Source organism: Echeneis naucrates, chromosome 13, assembly GCF_900963305.1.
Source record: "Echeneis naucrates chromosome 13, fEcheNa1.1, whole genome shotgun sequence".
Lineage (NCBI taxonomy): Eukaryota > Metazoa > Chordata > Actinopteri > Carangiformes > Echeneidae > Echeneis > Echeneis naucrates.
In genome coordinates, this window is record NC_042523.1 from 4,099,837 (window position 1) to 4,122,893 (window position 23,057).

At 39.0% G+C, this 23,057-nt stretch overlaps 1 protein-coding gene across 2 annotated transcripts in view; it reads right to left on the minus strand.

Moving 5' to 3' along the window:
- Nucleotides 1-2,223: 2,223 nt before the first annotated feature.
- myo7aa (myosin VIIAa) overlaps nt 2,224-23,057 on the minus strand; it is a 48,972-nt gene continuing 28,138 nt past the window's right edge. Inside the window, exons 23-49 of one of the 2 annotated variants that reach the window (XM_029516751.1) lie at nt 22,402-22,611; nt 21,705-21,911; nt 21,263-21,439; nt 19,544-19,633; nt 19,343-19,470; nt 18,292-18,418; nt 17,834-17,953; nt 17,256-17,429; nt 16,780-17,007; nt 16,233-16,400; nt 15,403-15,520; nt 14,482-14,608; nt 13,983-14,152; nt 13,374-13,564; nt 12,526-12,650; nt 10,307-10,475; nt 9,620-9,762; nt 9,222-9,377; nt 8,218-8,323; nt 8,027-8,140; nt 6,929-7,016; nt 6,636-6,742; nt 6,263-6,448; nt 5,703-5,813; nt 5,411-5,494; nt 5,149-5,268; nt 2,224-4,368 (exon numbers count right to left, since the gene is read on the minus strand). In XM_029516751.1, the coding sequence (XP_029372611.1) occupies nt 4,276-4,368; nt 5,149-5,268; nt 5,411-5,494; nt 5,703-5,813; nt 6,263-6,448; nt 6,636-6,742; nt 6,929-7,016; nt 8,027-8,140; nt 8,218-8,323; nt 9,222-9,377; nt 9,620-9,762; nt 10,307-10,475; nt 12,526-12,650; nt 13,374-13,564; nt 13,983-14,152; nt 14,482-14,608; nt 15,403-15,520; nt 16,233-16,400; nt 16,780-17,007; nt 17,256-17,429; nt 17,834-17,953; nt 18,292-18,418; nt 19,343-19,470; nt 19,544-19,633; nt 21,263-21,439; nt 21,705-21,911; nt 22,402-22,611 (3,837 nt within the window). In that variant the 3' untranslated portion in view covers nt 2,224-4,275. Of the gene's footprint in view, nt 4,369-5,148; nt 5,269-5,410; nt 5,495-5,696; nt 5,814-6,262; nt 6,449-6,635; nt 6,743-6,928; nt 7,017-8,026; nt 8,141-8,217; nt 8,324-9,221; nt 9,378-9,619; nt 9,763-10,306; nt 10,476-12,525; nt 12,651-13,373; nt 13,565-13,982; nt 14,153-14,481; nt 14,609-15,402; nt 15,521-16,232; nt 16,401-16,779; nt 17,008-17,255; nt 17,430-17,833; nt 17,954-18,291; nt 18,419-19,342; nt 19,471-19,543; nt 19,634-21,262; nt 21,440-21,704; nt 21,912-22,401; nt 22,612-23,057 lie in introns of both variants that reach the window. The other variant, XM_029516750.1, reaches the window with a different exon arrangement.

The window sequence follows — 23,057 nt, forward strand, 5'->3', positions numbered from 1 at the left end:
TGAGATGGATACTAATTCTAAATTTATACTAATGGGGCTGATTGGATGTCTCTCCCAGCCACACCAGGTGAGGCAAAACGCCTGTCACACAGCATGTTCTTATAGAACTTCTAAAAACGTGAATTTGTAGCCAACATCAAACATATTGCATTACTGCGTTACATTTAATTTCAACCTTACTGCTTCAAGCACTCTCGTGCATACCAACCAAGTCACCTGTGACCCCTGATGACCCCGGTTATCTTCCGGTGACATCTCGCTTCGCAGGTAGACTACACAGAGCTAGCTAGAACTAAGGACCAATTATTGCCGTTCGTTGCTGGTAGTCTTGTGACTTCTTGTCCGACCTATGTGCCGCTCCTCCTCCAGAGGCTGCGAAGAGCCACGACGGTGAGGAGTTCACTTCGGTTTCCCGCAGACACTCCTGTTTCATTGTCCTCGGATGGCTAACCAACGTAGTGAGTGAGTACCAAACGTAGTGATAAGTAATACTCTAATTATAAATTACAGTGCTTTTCTGGATCAGGACCTTTGACTTTTCATTTGGTTTCTTTTTGGGTTGAGGGTGATGTTTTCATTCCTGTTTGTTCACAGTCCACGATTATATGAAGATGTATCTCTTATATCCACAGTACATACAAATATGACTGGAGGCTTTCTGCACTGAGACTTGACATTTGAGTTAAATTTGAGAACAATGATGGACTTTTTAAAAATGTATTCTCATTATATTCAGAAATTGTGTTAAAACATGATTGGATGAGTTTTGATTGTAGAAAATCCAACAATCCAATCAGCTCCACTTGGACCTGTATAATAATAACTTTAATTGGTAACACATCTCTCCACCAAGGCCAATCCTATGTTAACGTTAAAGAAAATGTCTTTATATTTAGCACAGTCTTAAGGATGAACCAGTTTCACTTTGGTCAAAGGCCACTGTAACTCAAGAATAATAAAAAGAACTATGGCAACCAAATTCGAATCCTCTTAAATGTCTAAAAGATGAGGTGATGATATTATTATTATGGCCCGACCGATTTATCAGCGAGCCGATTATAGCCCGTTTTAGAATAATCGGCAATCGGCCAAAATTCGCCGATTTTCTCCGATATTTTGAGAAATAAAATGCAGGGAATATAACTTGGTTTTACTTTGAAAAGATTCTCCCCCGACATTAGGCTATTTATCCTGTAGAGGGCGCACCAACCTCATAACAAACGCCATCCACTATCTGCTGACCACCTCACAGCACAGCAGAGTGTCTGATCTGGAGGAGAGTGGTCCTCAACAGTAAATAAACAAGTTTGTGAAATAAACAATAAGTCAACAAGTTTCAATTCAGCCCACTTCACGATGTCCCCCACTGTGTTGGTCTCTGTCGCGCTGAGTTAACGTGTAAGCACCATGTAATGTGCAAGCTAAAGTTAGAATTAGCCATCTGCTATTAGCCTTGCTACACATATTAGCCGTGCCAGTGACGGTAGAATAAACATAACAGTACACATTACGTAATCGACTAGCTACTTCTCTCACTGAGGCAGCTGCATGTTTGCAGATAAGACTGGAGCAAAATCGACCGATTAATCGGTTATCGGATTTCCCCCCCCTAATAATCGGTATCGGCATCGGCCCTAAAAAAATCCATATCGATCGGGCCTTAATTATTATATATATTATATACATATTCAAAATATCAAAGGGGATGTTAAGTCTTCATGATGCTGGCTAACAATGTAACAAAACCAGAAGAGCAGACTCGGACTATTTCTTGAAACTTGATCTTTGATTGATTGCAATAAAAATGACTGATGGTTTTGGATACAATCTAATATCTAATACAGTCTAATATCTGTAATATAACAGCAGCACACAAAGGTGACAAGTGTCCAACATTGGTTATTAATTTGTTTATGTCAGTTAAGACAAAACAAATATTTATATTACTTATATATTTAATATTTTATACAAAAGTGGCCGCAAACAAAACACACTGGTAAATTACTAGAGGCCAAGACAATGACTTAAAGACTTTACAGATGAAAACTTAATAAAACTCACACAACAGGCACAAAACACACATTAGTCCAGAAAGAGACAACAATCTGAATAACAAAGTTATCAAAGGGACTGATTGGCACCAGTGTCTTTGTTAATAACACAAAACCTGCAATGCAGCTTCATGTAGAAAGATTTCATCACAATGACACAAATTTCCCATGCTTTTTTTTTTTTTTTTTTTTTGCTGAAGGTGAGTTCAGACTGCTGCTAGATTAAGTAGATGTTTGTAATACAGGAAAGACCACTGGCTGAGATTATTTCAGTTTTTCTATGTATTCATCTGGCTTTGCAGCAGATTATCTATCTTTCAAGAAAAACAATTTACCTGGTCAGTAAGTGTATCTTATTTAATCTATTTCATTAAAATGGAAAGTGTCAGAATCCTTACAGCCATGTAAACACTTATTTTTTTTTTTCTCAAACTAGAAACTAAAACCGTCTGACTTTGAAGTGCAGTAGATACACTGCTTACAAACTTGAAAACAAAAAGGCATTTCAACAAAAACAATAAAACTCCTGGATAATGAAAGGTTTTAGTGTAGTAACTTTTCAGATGCAATTTGTGGTTTTCATCAGCATATAGACTATTCTTGTTGAATGTGGATGCCGTATTATGACCAGTTTTACACTTATGCCACCAAATCCATGTAAAGAGAGCAAACTCCACCCTGAGAAATGTAACTTAAAGCCCCAGAAAAAGCTGGTAATGGCCCCTGCAGTTAGAGTTAAACTACAGATGCTTAGTAGTCTAATAGCAGTCTGCTAATGTAGTCCAAACAGAAAAACAACTGCAGCACTAAATGTGAAGAAACATCTGATGATAATCATAAGTAAACAAACATAAATGAGTATGGGTATTTCAACAACTATAAACAAAAATAATTAAACCATCCCACACAGAATATGCCATAAAGAGCAAACTGGTGTATTTCTAGTGTGTCCCTTCACACCTACGAATTTAAAATAAATAAGCTTAGTAAAGTGACACAAAGATCAACTTAGTATTTCTATGAGAGAATGTAAACTCGTAGTTTATTTCAAAATAAGGCTCCTCACTCACACACAAACTTTTACATTTTTGTCTGTGGAAATATGTAGAGCCAGAGAATGGAGAGGGTTATTATGTCACCGAAAGCAAACTCACTTCCTGTCAGTCGACGCCCTGGTTTGGGCTGAATGCTAAAGTAACATTTGAACATGGAGGTGTAGCAGGGTATCTGCAGTGTTAAGGTCTTATTGATACATCATAGAATTTAATTTCATCTACAGTTAGAATCCAATTTCAAGATCATAATGGCACTGATGGAAAACCATTAGTGAGATTGATGAAGTCCATTGGGTAAATCCTGTCAGTAATTAAAGGCTATATGAAAACAGGAATTTCTAGCTCTATAATGAAGTAATAAATGTGGCCAACACACATAAGTACAGAATGTATAACTCGATCAACAGAAAGAAGAGAAGTAGGCAATTTATCCAGATAACACTTTCTTCAGGCAAATAAATTGAGTTGCTTTCAAAATCTGCAGATTAAAAATTGACATTCAGTACAATATCCCATACAGCATTTAGCGTAACATGGAGGAACTAACTCAGTCAGGAAGTGGAAGAGCCATCAATTATTACTGCGACAAATCTAGATTGCACTTACAGACTAGAACCATTGACAGTAAAATCATCAGTGCAAAATCTGTGGACAGGAAGTGTGGACGCTTCCATTCACAGAATAATTAGAGAAGCTGGTCACTCTCCGAAACTGTTCTTTCACAAACACTTTCACAAGTGTTTTTAGAAAACAGTTTTTACCACCTGCGGTTACTGCAACATTTACTGAGACAGATAGACTGAGATTTTCCTACAAGAATATAGTTTATCCAGTTCAAATCGACAGCAGCACTGACTCTGCGGGTCTGACAGTAGAATCCTGAACTGAAGTTGGAAGTTCAACTTGTTGGCCATTTGTAGGTGTTAGAGGTAGTCATCCTCGCTGGATGGCTCATCCTCATCGTAGCGATTATAGTTGCTAGGGCCTTCACCAGGGTCATCACTGCTGGCAGCTGAACTCTCTGCAGTGAGCTTTGACCATTCTGAGCTTGCAGAAGGACTGCGGCTCATCCTCCACAGTTGATGGGCAAAGGTTCGCCCCCAGCTGCAGTACTGACCAACAGGGCGCAACAGCCGGATGAGCTCAGCAGCCTCCTGCCAATAAGAAGTTCACTTGCTGTGGCCCCGCCCGGAGCGCTGCTTGTTCATAGTGGTCAGCATCTGGCTGATGTAAGAGGTCAGAAGGTCATCCATCTTGTAGCCCTGAAGGTGTGGTGGAGAAACACAGGCAATTAAAATAAAAAAAAATAAAAAGTACCAGCCAACAACAATTCTGCATTCAAAATCCTGTGTACCTCAAAGTAAAAATGGCATCTCAGTATAAATGTTTGGTTTGACACCATCTTAATATTGTTTATCCTGTTTTCTCATTCTTTAATAAAACAATTAACTAGTTTTGACTCATGGTTCCTGACAAATAAATATTGTGTGATACCTGGTAAAAAGAGCTGCTTAAAGATATTCTCTCTGAATCAACATGTAATGAAGTAGAAGTATATTTTGCTTCATTGAGGAAAATGATGGTGCAACCTCAACTCTTCCTCCTCATGTTGTGTAGATACATTTGGTTTTGAGTTTAAACAGGCAAATCGTCACTCTGCTTCCCTGGTTTCTTACCACAAATTAAACTCCACTTCCTTGACATTTTTTATTTTTTTTTTATTAATCTAAAGGGCAGTAAAAATCTTTGAAAAGGAACTGTTGTGCTAATGGTTGTCATGTGACCTCAGTCAAAAAAAACAAAGCTGTGGATAAGTTAAAATTAAATGTAATAAGAACAAGTATTTCTATTAAAAAGTTCAGTCTGACTGTTGTAAATGCACTGATGGAATAATTAGTGCTGTGTATATTGTGCTGAACGTGTGTGAGGTATTAATAGTTGGGCAATCACTTATTTGAACATCTGAGAGGATACAGTGGTAACTCGGGCTGTTTTCTTTTATTTACCAGACGTGTGCGTGCGTGCATGTGTGTGTAACCCACCAGTGAAGTCTCACACAGCAGTTTGCTTCCTTTGACCAGGTTGCCAATAGTTATGTGGAAGTAGGTGTTCCCACTGCTCCAGTTGGAGATCTTGGTGAAGGGGTGGGTGGTCAGGATGTCCTGCACACAGGCACATTAGGCCTTTGAATATACCTTCGATAGCAGTTAAATTCTGTAGCAGCAGTGAAACATTTGAGATGATGCAACAAGAAATCCCTCAAATATTTAAGTCTGGCATCGGTCAAGCAAATTCAATGCAAACCTTAGTCTTTGGGTCGATCAGACTAACGCCATGCTTGTTTATGGCGATTAGCAGGATCTCTGGATAGTTTGGTTCAGTGGTTTGCTTAATACAAAGGAAAGACATTTATATTGTTATAAAGTGTAAACAGTCATGGATCATCTTTGATATCTTATATTTTTACATATAAAGCATGTTTTATATCCAATACAATACAATAGTGAAACTTCACAGAAAGCAATCATGTAATAAAATCTAATAATAATAATATGAGGGATGCAAACAGGAAGTGGTGGGGTCAGTTTACCTTGACCTCAAAGAAGGCGGAGCCAAAAGTCGGCCATTTGTAGATGAGCTTTAGGAACATCAGTTTGGCCTCTTGTCTTGATTTACCAGCCTGCTTGTTGAAGTATGCCACCACAGACTGTATTCATCACACACACACACACACACACACACACACACACACACACATAGTTAAACGCAGTCCAGTCTTAATTACTTAATGCAAAATTTTGATTTTGATTTTAGATGCAAATAATGCAAATGGGTATACTATCTTCGAGATAACTTAAAGACTGCAACTGGAAGTTTGTCCATCTAAACCCAAAAAAAAAGATATTAAATATCATGACTATCTTAAATTTGGATCATGACCGTCAAGCTATGGTATTTTCAACAAATATATCTAAATGTAACATCTAATTTTTGAACATCTGAAGACAAATTTTCGTGTAGAACCTTAGAAAATGATACAAAATTCACATACTTTCAAGCACCAATGTGCCTGACAATATGCTCCTCTTTAACAAAAGTATGAAATCAGTGACATATCTTAGCCAAAAAATACTCATTGGAGTTTTGTGGGTTTACCCTTTTCCAATCATCTGGTGACATCTGACGAATGAGGTCCTGGGGAACTAGCTCCCGAAGCATCTTGGGAATTGTAGGAAAATGGGATTTATCATCCTCAAATTTGACACGGTAGATGAGTGCTGCAAGTTGGAAAACTTCTTCTCGTGAACACTTATGGTATCCACGCAAATATTTAGGCAGCTCCTGATTAAAAGAAGATTTACGCATTATGCAATTATCAACATGAACAGTTATTATTTAAACTGAATATCAAAAAATAAGGATCCAAGAGTCTTGGATGGCACTTTGTGTTAGCTGGAACAAAGATGGCATGTAGTTTCTACCTGAAACCCTTTATTCTGTTTAGCAGTATAAATTCCCTACCACTGACCTGGTAATAATGGAAGATGGAGTCTGCAAATGAGTCCTTCCCTGGTACTGTGTTGGTCCACAACTTCTTCATGAAGAACACCTGATAGGTCAAAGAGGGAATGATACCTACAAGGTAGAAGCACAAATGTGATCAAACTTAAACAGACACATTTTAAAGTTTAGTTGAAGCTGATCACTGGTGTTTGAATCACTATGAGAAACATAGTAACCCCTGATCTCAACAGGCCAATGTTGACCTGAATATGCAAATATCTTCACTGCCACTGAGCTATAACAGATGTTGGTACAAACCTTCTTTAGCTGGCCGAGACTTCTTGATCCAGTCGGTCAAATGTCTGACAAAATCAAAGAAGAAATCTCCCTCTGGCACACTGATCACCTTGAGAACACATATACACGCTTTAATATAATTGTATTACAAGCTAAACAATCCATCAGACAAAACAGAAGGCCAGTAGAGTGAAATAATTCAAACACTCTTTCCAAAAAAGTTGGGACTGTGTAAAATGTGGCAGAAAAAAAAAAAACAGACTACACTCTGATCATTTTAAAGCAACGAAATACAACACCATTATATTCTCCAGGCAAGAACACTGATTGGTAACAGGTGACTACGTCAGTCAGGTTCAGTCATTCATAAGCAACAGTGAATTAATTAATTTATTTATTTATGGTGAGAGTCCAACAGGTTATGGGTATTTCTGAACGTGCAAATGTAAGGAATTTCCAGATTTCCCAATCTCCAGCCCAACCAGATAGATACAGATACAGCCCACAGACGTCATTGAAGGCACATGAGAGCTAGCTGCAGGTTTTGGAGCAACATCTGTTTCCATCCAGACAATTTCTTTCAACAGATGTCCCTGCATATTTCAGTACAACAAATATCAGCATGGCTTTCCAGCGAAAGAGTACAAGCACTAGACGTATGTGCCAGCAGCCCAGGCCTCTCTCCCATTTAAAATGTATGTTGCATTATACGGCACAAAACGCAAGAACAGAATCTGGACAAAACAATTGGTGGCTTGAGTTCTTAGATGCTTGCCCGGTGCTGTTAGAAAAAAAGGTGACTTTTTTGGAATGTATTGCAGGCATGAAATTCAAGGGGAAATTTTCCAAAATACAATAAAGTTTATCAGTTTGAAAATAAAATATCTCGGCTTTGTTCTGTATTCAATCAAATTAAGGTTAAAAACAGTTTGCAATCCACTGTATTTTGTTTGTATTCACAATTACACAGCACTGGGGTTTGCTATGGTTTAACCAACACTTCCCAGAGCTAGGTAATATCCAACATGACAGCTCTTCCTATCAGTCGCATATCACAACCTGGATAAGCTGATTATCTAGTGACTGGTTTTGAGCATTGAGTGTTATGAGCTGAGTGACCTTGTCTGAGATCTTCACGAAGAGACTGAAACCCTCAGGAGATTTGAGCAGGAGCCTTGTGGAAATGTTCTGGCAGAAATCCTTTGCTTTGGTGCTGGACTCCACCTCGAATGCCTGCAGTTTTGAGACATGCTTATTACAACCAATTTCACTTTAAGAACATGAGACATTTTCATATGTCTATTTTATACCTCATCTGTATCATCAGGGAAGTAGACTTTGTGGAAGATCTGGGTTGTCTTATGTTGGATGGCCTCTACTTCCACCAAATGAGGGGGATACTTCCTGGAGCCGTTACTTTTAGAAGGACAACAATGACAAAACATCACAACTGTGCATCAAAGACATTTGAAGCTCCAAACGTCTGCTTTGGTTTCAATGTAGGGGAGGTTTTTGTGTGTTCTAGTTATGCTGTATTGGCAAGAGCTCCTGCTTGGGTCTGCCAAGGGAAAGCAATTCATGTAGCTCTCAAAGATGTGGATGGATTTTTTTGTCATCTCAGCTGGTCCAGGGAAACCGGGGCCTGGGGCCAGACAAATGGTATGGTGCCCGAGTGTTGAGGCCTGGTCAAGCACAACTCAATATGGGCTCATAGAATTAATCCAAAAATGAGGATTTGCAGATTTTTGATGCCATGTTGGTAAATGAGGCGATCGTGTTTCCAACTACTACTCACTCGCTCGCTTATACCAAACTGGAATCTCGTCATTTTTAGACTTTCCCTAGGTGAGAGGCAGGTGAGTGTGGGATATCCAGTCTGAGCTGAGCACTGCTGTGTTTGGTTCCCCTCAAAAAAACAAAGTGGGTCAGCTAAATGCAACTGCTAGTGTAGACTGGCATGGAAAGCTGACATTCTTCTCGGGACTTTTGGAGACTTAAACGCTTCAAAACGATAATAATTTGTCACACAAGTTTCTTGTGTTTTCTAAAAAACAAAAATAGCATCTCGAAATAATGACCTTCTGTGGTCATCAAACTCCAATGTGGATCTGTATCTTGAGTTTGCTTACTCTTCTGTACTATGTAATGGGTTGGATTGATTGATTAATCTTCTACACCATTCCATTCCATTACAAGGATTACCTTGGCCTTTCTTTGCAAATGTCTACAGTACCATGTGCAGTTATAAATCATTACAAATTAACTACAGGTTAAGCACATGAATCTTTCAAAACAACGGTGTTAAGAGCTTTACCGTAGTGCTTTGTGCAGCCTCTGCATGCAGTCTCCAGACAGCGGGTGATGTTTTTTGGACTGAAGAAAACGCTGAATGTGTGGCAAGAGCACATTACTGGGTGGGAACAGACCTGTACACAGCCACAGCAGCTCCCAGCCTTTCTCCTCACTGTACCTGCAGCAGCACAATACCAAGGTTCAGATGCTGCATAGAAATACTGGGTTAATATAATTGTATCATTCCAAAATAGTTTGCGTGTATTTGTTTGTATGTTCACAGTGTATTTTAGCAAAATGTGTTACAGTGTTATTATATTTCCAGTGAGTAAATTTGAAACTTTAAAAGTTATTCTAACTGATCAATGATTAGTGGCGATATGGATGTTTTATAGGACTATTTTAGTGTCAGTCACACACTTCACATGGTTGTCAGTGAGCTGTTTGATGATTTGACAGTAGATCTCGTCTTTCAGCGGTTCAGCCTTGAGTGCTCCTTCAAAGATCTGGTCTGTCAACTCGTTCACGGAGCGCATCCGCTTGGATGGATAATCACCCATGTACTTCATCATAGGTGGGAAAAGATCAAGGAATAAAACAACCATGTTTGAAATACAAATTCTAGAATGTACACCAGGATGAAGGTTCCATGTTTAGCGAGATGCATTGACATTACTGCTGCTATCTTGCTACTTATATAGATGGAGCATGTTTGACTCCTTCCATCAACTCAGTGTTGAGCAAGGAAATTAGAACATTTACAAAATTTTTAAAACCTTGTAAACACGTGACAATGAATAACTACTTTCATTTTCTATGATCATGGTCCCTGAATGAATGTGTAAATGTGACTTGTAAGTGTAAAACAATATGAGCACTTACAGCAAGATACCGCAAGTGACTGACTGACAGAAGTGCTGTCAGGAAATAAGTGGTTTTGGAGAATCACTCATAAATGAGCGAAAAAACTATATTATCATAGAATTATAGAATTATATATTTAAAAAATTACACATATATATATATATATATATATATATATATATATATATATATATATATATATATATATATATATATATATATAAAAACAGCAACAGAAGTTGCTTTAAGGATATCTATGAAGGACATGCAGGCGTCCTGAGCCAGGTCCTCATGGTTGATGACCTTCTTCAGAAGTGGCTGCTTGAGAGGTTCTCTGGTGGAGCTCCACAACTTGTCCTTTCCACGATTCTTAGTGACCATCACTCTGCTTAGAGTGTGTTTGGGAGGGGGCCTGGAAAAAGAAGTTCACCAAAATACTGCCAAGAGGATCAGAAAAATGGAAATTTCTCAGTGGAGTGCAGCAAGTCAGCACTAGTCAGAGGTCAAACTAATGTAGCAGACCCGGGATGGCAGAGATGAGATAAAGAAGTCATGGTAAGGGCATGGGAGGGCTCTGGCACTAAGGAGAGCCTCCTGAGCCCACACCACCTCATAAAACTATCACTTGGACCTAAAACAGAAACCAAAGGAATGCCCAACACCAACAAAGTCCTTAGTATTGAGCCTTGAAGCTGTAAATGTGCCAGGGTAATTTACAGTTGGCTCAAGAAATCTGCATCAAAACCCCTCTCCCACAGGAAACAAATGATATGCATGAAACCCCCATAAAGTGACACTGGATGAACGTGGCAACAATGACTATGACTGGGATTGATAGTTGGCTGTCACCTCTCAACAAACAGTGTAATAGGATCTCTTGAGCTCCATCAAGGTTCTACCCTGTGATGCTCACACCAGGAGATCATTCCACTCAGATCATCAAGGAGAACATTGTCTTCAGTTGCAACACTGAATCCCCTAAGGATTAAAACTACCTCATAACCTCTGCTATACCATGCTATTGATTTTATCTCGTTATCAAATTTTTATGTGTGTTTAGAATAAGTGTTTTCTCCATCAATTGAAATGTATTATGTAAACAAATAGATAAGTTCAATGCCACTGTATTAACTACTTCTATTGACAACTATATAGGTAGTGTATGTTGTAAAATGCGTATGGGCCATGGTGGGAGAAGGTAAGATACATGCATTAAAGTCAAATCCACATTAGAATGTTCTAGAGTCAGTTCCTTTCTGTCACGCAAACAACCCTTTGGAAGTGAAAGTGAGCTCCACGGAGAGGCGACCACCACAAAGCCCCCCCCCTACATATGGCCGAGGATAAAAACAGCTGTTTCCTCTGGCATGCTCTCTTACTCTTGCTCCTTATACTTTTTGAAACTTTTACTCTTTTACTCTACATTTTTCCTTTTTGCACGTCTCTATTTTATCTCTTAGCTTCCCCAGCTTCTTGTTCATTTGTGAACGATCAATTCAAATTAAGTCTCACGCAAGTGAGTCTTTAAGAATTTTCTCCCTTTTTCCAAATGAAGTTGTTTTTTTTTTTTGTTGTTTTTTTTAATTCAGAAGGTTTCGCGTCGTTTGGCAAGCGCCAATCCCTTCCCAAGTTCTGGATAATATTTCTTTGGACGTGAAAGCATATTCCGACGTCAACCTCAGGCCTGGCTATCCATCCATCCAGGAACAGCTGACCAGACATAGAGTGCCTACAGAAGGAGGTCCGCTGGTGGACTATGTCGAATCTGATCCCGGTAGAGCCCGATAACCCTGGCAATGGTGGTTTCCGAGAGAAATGCCCGGTTTCCTGGCAATCTCAACTCCTTTGGCTCAACAGCGCAACGTGATTCAAAGTAGGCTACTTTGTTCCAACTGGGTTGATGTCGAAATAGTCTTTAGTTCATGAATGAACCATCTAAAATTCTCCATTCAAAATAACTGTACTACACATAACGAACTTACCTTCTTTCTCCATCGCCCAACAATAACCTAACCATTAGAAATAGTACTGTTTAGCCTAGTCTTCTGTTTATTATCATTCATTCAATTTTCCTTATTAGTGTTTAGTGAATAAACTTATAAATCTGACCCAGTCGTTGTTTTGTGTTTCATTGAAGAAACCATCTGAAACCATCACACATGCGTGCATGGACAGGTCCAATATTTACTATTTGAACAGGAAAAGGACAATTGTGTTGGTCTAAAAAAGTTCATCAAAGCTTGATTACAACTGAAATGGCCTGTGGAGAGTGAGAGGTGTGAAAAGAGCTATGAACTAACCCCATTCTGAATCTGTATGAAAGTAACTGAATTGCAATTACATTACTGTGCTTTTGCAGATGTGGATAGTTTTGTGTTTTGCTTGCAAGTATGTGTACATACTTGAGTATATTGTTTAGCTTGATTAGTTTTTTTTTTTTCAACAAGTGTGTGTGTGTGTACCTGAAATAGTCATATGAGAACTCCTCCAGTGTGTACGGTTTCATTCTGCCGTCAGTCTCTGGAAGCACAACCTGCGAAACACGAACTGAATCCTGTCGCTGATCCGGTGTCATGGTTACCAGTGCCTGATGGGTTGGGTAGCACAGGATTACTTGACATTACATGCAACTGACATTTGACAAAAGCCAAGGTTGCCTTGTTAAATGAGATGAAGCTTATGTGATGTCCATGTGTGTACTGTACATGTACACATACAAACATTGACTATTTAGCCGAGATGTACAATAAAAAAAAAGTACCTATATATATATATGTGTGTGCGTGTGTGTGTGTGGGTAAAAATTAATAACTAAACTTATTACTAAAAATGATTCTATGTTAGTGCAGAGGTATTGTGCAAAGGCAGGAACACTAATTCTTTTATTATTAATATTTCTGTCTGAGCCCAAACCTCATAAGCCCATCCCCAGCCCATCATGTCATCTGAAGATTGTATTTCCCTGAACTCAACTGTCGTTATCACAGTGACAGTTTATCTGTTTAACCTAATTGCACATGGATGAGTTTCTTAAATGACCAAGGAAACACACAGTTTTACAGTGAGGGAAACAAGTATTGAACATATTTTATCGGTAAACATATTTCTAATCAGGCTATTCACATTGACACTTGCCATTGTGGTACACACTATTACGATACTTGCTGAATTAAAGAAACTGAGACAAATGCCCAGTGTCCTGCAGCGTGAAGTGTATAGACAGTGCTACAGTTTCCCTCTCAAGTTAACCATTTTTAATTGAGAAAATGTGATGTATGTCTGAGTGCTTTTTTTTTTTTTTTTTTCTCACCACAATTTCTTGCTGAGGTCGGGCCATGGCGGGCAGGACATAGACGCAGTCGGCTGGGAAATCTCCTTTCTGACTGGTCCTTTCGTTGACTCCATGTGCCCAACCAGAGTTGAGAACCTGCTCACCAGAATCTTGTTCCAATAGGATCAGGTCTCCCTTCAAGAAGCTTAGGAATGTTGACTCCTCTCCAGCTGTGGGGAGAAAATGTCTAAAATGCAGCCTATGAAAGTTCGCCAGTTCCCAACCCTTGCCTCCCACCACCTTGCAGCATCTCTCGGTGAGACTCTAGGGGCAAAGCATCTTCTTACATTGTATAAGGAATTACAGAATTCCTGGTTTTGGCAAGAGATGAATGTGTCCGTTACATGTTGTGCTTCTGTAACTTTGACATGCTCTGTAAAGTTAACACAATGAATATATGATTTACAGTATAAACTGGATATTTTATGACCTCGGTGCATGCGATTGCACCTTCTGTCTATTTGCTCAAATTCCAATCAAAGGATTTCTGAGAAAATTTGAAGCCACCATTGCTTATCTGACTTCAGTTCTCCTTTCCTACTTGCTACAAACATCATCACAGGATAAAACTATGCCGTCAGGGCTTACTGGAGTTAGGGTTGTCCTGCAGTGCAACAACAAACTTGGATCTCTTCCTAAGTCCTTCAAGGAAGGTCACCACCAGGTCACGGATATCTTCTGCATTATTGGAGGTGAAGGTGTACTCATCTCCTTTAAGGGTTGCCAGTGTGAAACTCTGACCCTGCAACTTTCCTCCCCTGAAATAGAAAATTAACCAACTGAATGTGATTGTCCCTAACCCGGACACAGAAAAGCAGTGGAAGATGGATGGATGGATGAATATGGTTGTTTTAGACATTTCTATCAACAGTCTCCTGATCTGAAATGCTTGGTGAATTCAGGCAGAAAATTATGGTTAAAACGAGATCATGATTAAGGTTAAAATGACCACTTGGCTAACTTTAGGTTTACATTTTTAACCAAGTGTCTTGTAAAAAGAAACCAATGCCGAGTGTCAGCAGGAGACAAGAAGTGAACACTGAACCTTAGCATCAATCTGCATGGCGACAGATCCAGCTTGTCTTACCTGCTACTAGAAACTGCAGTGATTTCTGGGAAGGAAAGTTCCAAGAGAACCTGTTCCTGCTCATCTACAAAATAAACTCCCGTCCAGTTGACGGCTACAATCAGGTCATTTTTAGGCAGACTGGGACCTAAGAGGCAGAAAAAACTGAATAAGTCACTGTTAAAGAACCAAGATATTATTATGTTATTTGACACAGCAGATATCGTCCTGTATTTTACATACATTTTTACTCCAAATGTGCAACAGTAACAGGAACTGTGTAATATGATAATGACTAATTAAATGGCTCTTGATGACCAAATACCATATCAGTGAAGACTTAAATCTGTTAGCTTCTTTCTCAAAGAAAGAAACAACCCAGAACTCACATGTCGCTGAGCCCTTTTAACCTGACACTGTTTAGACACCCTCCCCTCCCCAAATGCCACGTGGGCTCTGCAGCCATCTATGAGTCTGCTATCTTGTGGACCTCGTCGTCAGGCCATGTGGTCCAAGCAACCATTTTGAATCAGCCATTTTTCCTTGTCTCCCAACTGACACACTCCAACTTAATGTACATTCTTTATATATATCGTCTTATCATCTGTGCAACTGAATACCTTTCAGTATATTAATACAAATTATTAGTAACACTGTGAGTGTAATAATGCACAAAGAAGAATACAACCAAATCAACAGCAAAAGCTTTGAAACTGAATCAATATTAGTTATCTGATTCTTGGTAGGATTATATCAGTAATGTTACAAATTACATTTTTAGTATGACTGTTTCAGTGATTACTGAAAATAAATCTAATAACTGATGATCTAGCTATGCTCAAACAGTTCGGTTCAGATAAATATCTTCAGTGCGACTTCAGTGTATCTCCCTCCATTTGTCTTGTTTAGATGATGGTCATCTGTAAGTAAAAGAGGAGTCACCTGAGAACCTGAAGGCTTCATAGAAGCGAGAGAAGAGCAGAGGCCACTTGTGGCGAGCAAAGTCCACCACTTCCTCCTTTACCTTCTGAGGGTCAAACCTTTTCTGGGTGTAAATGCCCTGATGAGACCATTGAAGACATGTTTTAGTGATCTATAATAACAAAAGGAATCTATGACGAAGAAATGCAAAATAAAAGGCAGAGAAATTTCAGGGGTGTCATGTTTTGACTCCGGCGTCGCCGCCTCCTGAGTCCTGGCCTCCTCCTACCCCCTCCGCCTTCCATCCTGTGTTCTGTGTTTTTGGGGGTTTTGGGACGTCTGGAAATTGAACTGAGAGCTGCATTGATTGGAGTGTTAATACAGGACTCTAGTGAGATGTAGCTGCTGCCATGCCGTGGGTTTTTCTTTTTGCCAGCTGTGATGCATCTTTGCTGACAGATTATCATTTTTTGTTCTGATTCCTGTAACCCATGTTCCCTTTTAGATTAATTCAACATTGATACAGGCAGCACAACAGCATAGTGGTTAGCACAGTTGCTCCACAAGGTCACAGGTTCCGTATCCTTGCCTCTGGGCCTTTGTGTGTGGAGTTTGCATGTTCTCCTGCCTGTGCCTGTGTGGGTTTCCTCTAAACACATGCATGTTTAGGTTAACTGGTGACTCCAAATTGTCTGTAGGTCTGAGTGTGAGTGGTTGTTTGTCTCTGTCTCTTTGTGCGATGGCCCTGTGAGAGACTGCTGGCCTGTCCAGGGTGTACCCGGATGAGCTGGGATCGGCTCCAGCCCCCCTGCTGATAGAAGATGAATAAACATTGATGCAATGAAAAGTACCTTTTTGTGGGCAGCCATGATGAAATGTGCCCATTTCTCCACTGTCCTGGAAGTACTAATCTCCCTGTCAGGGATGTAGGAGGGAATGAGGCTCAGCAGGCGCTCCAGTAGGATCTCTGAACCGTAGTCAATGTAATATTGCTGGGAGGCCAACTCTGCCAGGTCATCCTGGGGATACCGACAGCCAAAAAATGGCAAGTTAGTTTGCTGCCATTGTCATGATGCAAAAAATGTAGATGCAAGAGAAGAGGAGGTAGCAAGGAGTTTATTTTTTAATGAGAAAGATATTTTTGAAAACGCTTTACTGAACAATTTCATGGTTTTCTTGCCTATTTTCCTTCCTACTTTTCTTTACTCAGTATTATACTGGGACTTTGAATTAAATGTGAACTAGTGAAGGTATAAACACACTAGTCGTTTCCTATCCTTATACTAAGGCACGTACACGAGCTGTAGGCTCCAGTTTCATACTTAGCATACAGACATGAATTTCCAAACTTAAAGAATTCCTAAAATGTTAAACTATGGGCATAGCAAATAAAAATACCTTATCACAACGATATTCTCCAAATTTGACACCCCTAATGGTTTGTTGGTAGATGAGGTTGGTGGCGACCAGGTCGTCAGAGGGACAGTGCCATGGTGTGAAGATCTCCTTTCTGAAGAACAGCCTCCAGGGAGCATTCCTCTCCTGGGCTCCCTGCTCCTTTGCGTATTGTTCACACTGTGACACAGCATCCATCACATGGTCGTTCCCGCTGCCTAATGAGGAGACCTGTGGAAGTAGAAGATACATTTAATGCTATTGCTGCCACCACAAACAGCTGTGACTGGTTTCAGATTTCGGCTTTAAAAGGTTGTGGGACAGTGTCTGGATATGCATGAATTCATAAGAAAATGAGAACTAATAATAAATAAGACACAGCTATGATTTTGGGGATGTGGCTGGGGGTTTGGGGTTTGTGAAGCCCCAGCAATGTTACCTGTGTGTGTTGCTCTATTACAGTATGTATGTGTGCTCACCTTGTCAAAGAGGGCGATGTAGAGTGAGAACCCGAAGCGGTCTTGCAGGTTGACTTTGTCTGACAGGGCGTTGCAGAGCTCCTTGGCTGTTGTTGCAGAATCAGTCAGCAGTGTTTTGGTTGTGCCGTCCATGAACGTTACTGGCAGCATGATTGGCTTCTTCGACTTGGTGGCCTGGATATAGAGTTTATGGCTTGTGAATTAATGTTAATGTTTCTTTTGTGTAAAATGAACAGTGACCTCTGCATTTATCATGCAGTTCTTCACGCTGTTTCGTTATCTCTTCCTCAGACCAGGATTAGAAGCTAATGCGATGCTGCTTTCAATTTATATTCTGTCTGCCATGACTTCCATTGATGGTCACGCTATGCTAGATTGTTTTGGACAATTAATATTTAATTGATGGTGCAGCGGTTAGCAAAACCATCTTACAGCCAGAAAGTTCTGCTTTCAGGACAATATTTAAATGTATTTTTTTACAATATTATATAAAAAAAAAAAACAGTTTTAAATGTTACATGCTTTTTGTGAGTTTGTAATAATGAAGAATGAAAATGTTTTACATTGTGAGTTTGTACCTGAAGCTCCAACCAAGATGGAGGTTGTGTTCTCGTCCCGTTAACAAATGTTCGTCTCAATCTCTCTTCACAGTAAGGAGCATAGCCCGGAGGGCCACTGTTGATGAAGTTTCTCAGATACTGTCCGTTACAGTTAAAAAAAGAAATATAATTAAAATTAAAAAAGTAGGCTAAAGTTGCTCATTTCCAAAAATCAAACAAGAAATGAAAAAAAGAAACATCAAGAAAATGTAATGAACACAAATGTGACAATCCTGCTTTCACACACTGTTATAACTCTAAATGTGAATCATTTCAGGAAACAAATGAACCAACTGTGGATATATGTGGATGTTTATGTCAGTCAAGTTATGTGAACATGTCTTATCTTGAATGATGAGTATTTTAGTATGAGACCTATATTTTCTGTGTATTTAAATACAAAAAATTACAAAATAATAAAAATCATATGGCAAAACCTTGACAAACTTATCAGATGGCGCGAAGCAACCAACACAGAGAGAGATGAGGATCCAGCCACGAGCGTGAGAACTCTTAGACGGATTCTGACTCAGCTGCTTACAGATTTGACAGTAGATCTCATCCCTAAAGCGCACAGAGAGACACACACAAACACTGGTGATGACAGATGTACAGACGAGTGCAACAATTTATTTTTCCATTATTATTTTGGATCATTAATATTACCTGCTGTTCAACAGTTAACTGTTCAAATATGTCGCAGTTTTCCAGGCCAGATATTTGAGACTTCTACGAAGCATTAAATTTTTTAAATATTTATTTATTTAATTAAACCCAAGAATCTCTTCAGATACAGTGTGCTCAAATACCCATTCCTGAGTCCTTGAACTAAGAATGTACATGCACCTTCGAGTGTTATGAAAATATGGTTAAGATACAATACAATGTGCCACTTCAGAGTCAATTTATCATTTCAGTACTTGGTGGTAACTCGCCCATAACCGACCTTCAACATCATCAACATGAATTAATACTTAACACAAACTCTTGGATAAAGCTGACAGTTTCATTGACATTCCAAAGAATGAAATATAAAGAGATGGTATATCCTTTTGGACACGAAAATGGTGAGAATAATAAGATTATAAGTAATCATTGTTCACAATTCACAATTACGATTGTGGAAATCATAATTTCCAATGTGTTGTCCTGAAATGTTCTGTGAATCCCAAACATAAAGATATCACCTTGAATAGAAACTACATTTTACTTTTTGCTTGAAATTGAACTAAAATTAAAATGATCCATTCTCAAAATAGTTACTGATACATTTTTTGTTGATCAAGTAATCTGTTACTTGACCAATGGCTTCACAAAATAATGTTACACCACTTATGTACAGCATACCTTACCTGCTTCTGAAAAAATTGATTGCATCACTTTTACTTTGGAACCATTTTATTGTTTATTTAAATTTTTTGATGTTTTAACCAGGAAAACATACATGCAAATATATGTACTGAATGAAAATCTGAAAAATACATGTACCTTAATGTTGGTCTCAGGATCCCGTTGCCAATGATGAAGTGAAGTTTCTCCAAGTTGGATGTTGGCCGGTCCTCCAACATGCTGTTGCCATGGAGTCCATACTCACCATCGTTAAGTCGCTTGGTGACCTGTGAAACACATTGGGAATTGTTTACATGCCACCTAATCTTCTTTTATTAGCTTTATCTCTCAGTTTTTCACCTCCTCCGTGATTTTTGATTTCTTCTTCAGCGTGAGGGAGACCAATTTGTGTCGCACACTGTTCTTCTTGTGGCTGTCCGAGTGAGGCACCTGGTGGCATAGCGAGACAAGACACAGCTCATAGACTCAAAGATGAATCAGAAATGATACCCGATGGCTGTAATGCTGATGCTGATGCTTAAAACCAATCAGAGGTAAAAATACTGGTAAAACAATCCACACAGTTTTTAGGGTCATCTGAAAAATCGCTTACTCAAGTAACATTTAATATGACCTTGACAGAGAGTGGTGTTCCTGAGGAAGTCTGCGTGAAACAACAAAAAAATATTATTAGAGGTGGTTATATTTGGCCTGACCTCGGCACGATCAGCTTGGAATGTCACAGCATGACTGACCAACAATAGTCAGCTGAGGGTCATGTCACCAAGTTGGAGCTCCTGTTGTAAACAAATTCTCTTAGATTGTTTACAATCTGCAGTGTTGCTAACAAGCTCGTTGTCTTTAGTTTTAGAGACAAACAAGCTGTGTATAAACCTGCTCAATGGCAAACCATTCGATGCAGATGCAGGGCCAGCCTCTTTGGTTGTGGATGGTTGTCTATCTCACTGTGTTAACTGGGTGCCTGGGAATCATTTCTACTACACGTATAATGAAAGGAAAAGTGTTGTTGGTAACAAGGCTTTGAATCAACTTTCTCCAATTCTCCAAATAAAATACAGGGAATTAGACCTGCCTCCAATAAAAGTCTTTACATTATGGAGCTGAAGTTAATAATAGCTCAATTATTGTGGACCCAGATGGACTCTGTACTCTGTGAGACAAGTTTAGATTTAAAAGATAGTCCTCTTTTTAACGCTAGAGTGATCATTTTATAATAAAGGAAGCCAAAATGACAGAACAGTCTGTCTCTTTAACTTGTTGGTCATTTTTGCCTGGTGGCAGTGTGAATCAGGATTTGAACTTCAGAAGTCTAGAAATGCATTGTCTCATTTCTTATCAACATCAAAATTAAGAATCTAGATTTCTGCTCTGAATTGTAAAAGTAAATTGTGATTACAAAACTGATTTCCATGCATCCATTACTACCAAGAAATATCAAATATCAAATATCAAAATTCTGCCTTCATTTAGGTTGAGATAAAATTTTATCTGAATTTACAGCAAATAAATGTTCAGTAATACAAAAGAAACCAGAATGCCAAGTGGTATACCTGTTCCAAACCCAATGAAAAAAAATGTACATCATAATATGGCAGAAAGTGATTGGCAGTGATCTCAAATTGTTGGACCTCTTTCACTAAATCTGACCAATAATATTTTCCCCAAGTTTGGTGGAAATCCTGCTGATAAATGAACAATCTCTAAGGCAAAGCTAAGTAAAGTTGGATTGAATCTACTGTTGTCTTCTCTTGGGTTGGCTTAGGAATTTTAAATAAAGGGACTCATAGTTTGGTAAAAACCTCTAAACCTGGAAAGTTTAATTTACCTCTACAATAAAATACAATGAGGTCAGATCCTCTGGGGATCACAGACCAGGTTGTTTCATGTGAGGTTTAGTCCATTTGGTTGCAGAAGAAAACCAAGGCATTTGTCATTACAGGAAATAAAGTTACTATTAAAGTAAGACAACTCAAAATCATGTTACAGCGCAGCAGTGAAATGTTTATTCAGTTAAACCTAAACTGTATAGTCTTATTTCAACCATCTCTCCTTCCTTACCTCACCCTCCCCCTGAAGCGCCTGCAGCTCTCTCTTATAAGTCTTCTTTCCCAGTGTCTCATAAATTTTGGTCATGACGGGGATCTTCTCACTTCCATCACTGATGGCTGTGTGATACTTGGGCTCCGGCAAATCTCCCATGAACCTCAGCACTGTGATCCAAACTGCTAGAGCAGCCTGGGCCAGGACATTGAAAATCTATTAATTCATAAGATTTATCTGTGAAAAGTTGCAGAAATAACTAAGACATGCTTTAAACAAAGAATATAATATTCTCAGTTTCATACCGATGAAGGCACAATCATTGTGTGATTCATTTCACAATAAGGAGAAACTAAATAATAGTTCAAGATGGTCAGTTCAATGTGAATGTTTGTAAGAAAAAAAAGAAACAAAACTCTGCAGCTGAATTGTTAATGATGAAATATCAAAGCTGACAAACCAGCTGGTCTCCCTCATCATCATGGAAGAGAAGCGGCTGCTTGAGAGGACGTCGGACATATGTATGTGTGGTGGTGCCCTGGAAGTAGGTGGCAGCAAATTTGGCAAACTTGTACTCTAATAAATCCTCTTCTTCATCTTCCTCTGGTAAAGGAGGAGCCTCATCTAGATCCTCCTCCTCCAGTTCCTGATGGGTGTGTTCCAGGTCCTGCAGAGGAGACCAATCTTTAGATAGTCACTGTCAGGTGAAAACCTCCAAAAAGAAATTTTGATGTTTGGACTTTGGAGAAGTGGTGAAACAATTCTGATGTTATCATGATTACAAAATGTACCAAGATGCAATATACTGACAGTTCTTTAATAATTGACAATTATTTTTAGAATTATCTTTCACATAAAATTCCTATAGGACATCATATATTTCACTTGAAAGTAAATAAAAATTCAATAGAAAGTATCTGTAGGTTAAATAAAAACTAAATGCACATTAGAATATACACTATATATCTATATATAAACAAGGCTAAAACGGAATAATTCCAGTAAATCTGTAGCATTTCTTGTTATATTTTTTAGTCCAGTATAACTATAATTGTGCTGGTTATATAATTTGCAGGTTTAATGAACTGTGAAATCCATGAGAATTAATTTTAATTTATGTATTATTAGTGAGAGGAACCTGTGAGAGGAAAGCTGACCTCAAAGCCAGCAGGGGCTTGTCCTTCCTGCCCTGGGAAAGAGTTCGTTGTCCCCAGGAAGCCAAACATCTTGTCCACCATGTCTGAGTCATTGACGGGTTCCATACGAGCCTTTTCCATCTGCTCCACCATCTCCTTCTTTCTTCGGGCCTCCTCCTTCTCCTTCTTCTCCCGCTCCGCATCCTCTTTTGCCAACTGGGCCAGACGTTCCTAGAAATGAAACATATTTCACATGTTTTGAGTTAAATAAAACAATTCTAGGTGACATAGCGGTGTTGCCTCCCAGCAATAAAGTTCTTGGTTCAATTCTCTGTGAGGAGTTTGTATGTTTTCCTTTCCTTTTCCTATGTGAATGTATGTTTGTCTCTGAATTTCACTCAAGATGTCAGCTGGGATTGACAGCCTGCGACCCTGACAGACCAGTGGCCACCAATTACTCAAGGATGAAATGAACATGGAAACCAGCTTCATGTCTGGAAGGGGAGGTTAAGTCTGTTTTTTTTTTTTAGGCAGTTGGAAACACTTGGAAGTGATGCTGTGACAATGGTAACGTTAGGAAGAACTCACATATCAATGTGTGGAATTAAACCATGCACAAAAGAGGATTATGAAGAATGGCAGAAAATGAAATCATGAATATTTGCTGTTTATTCATT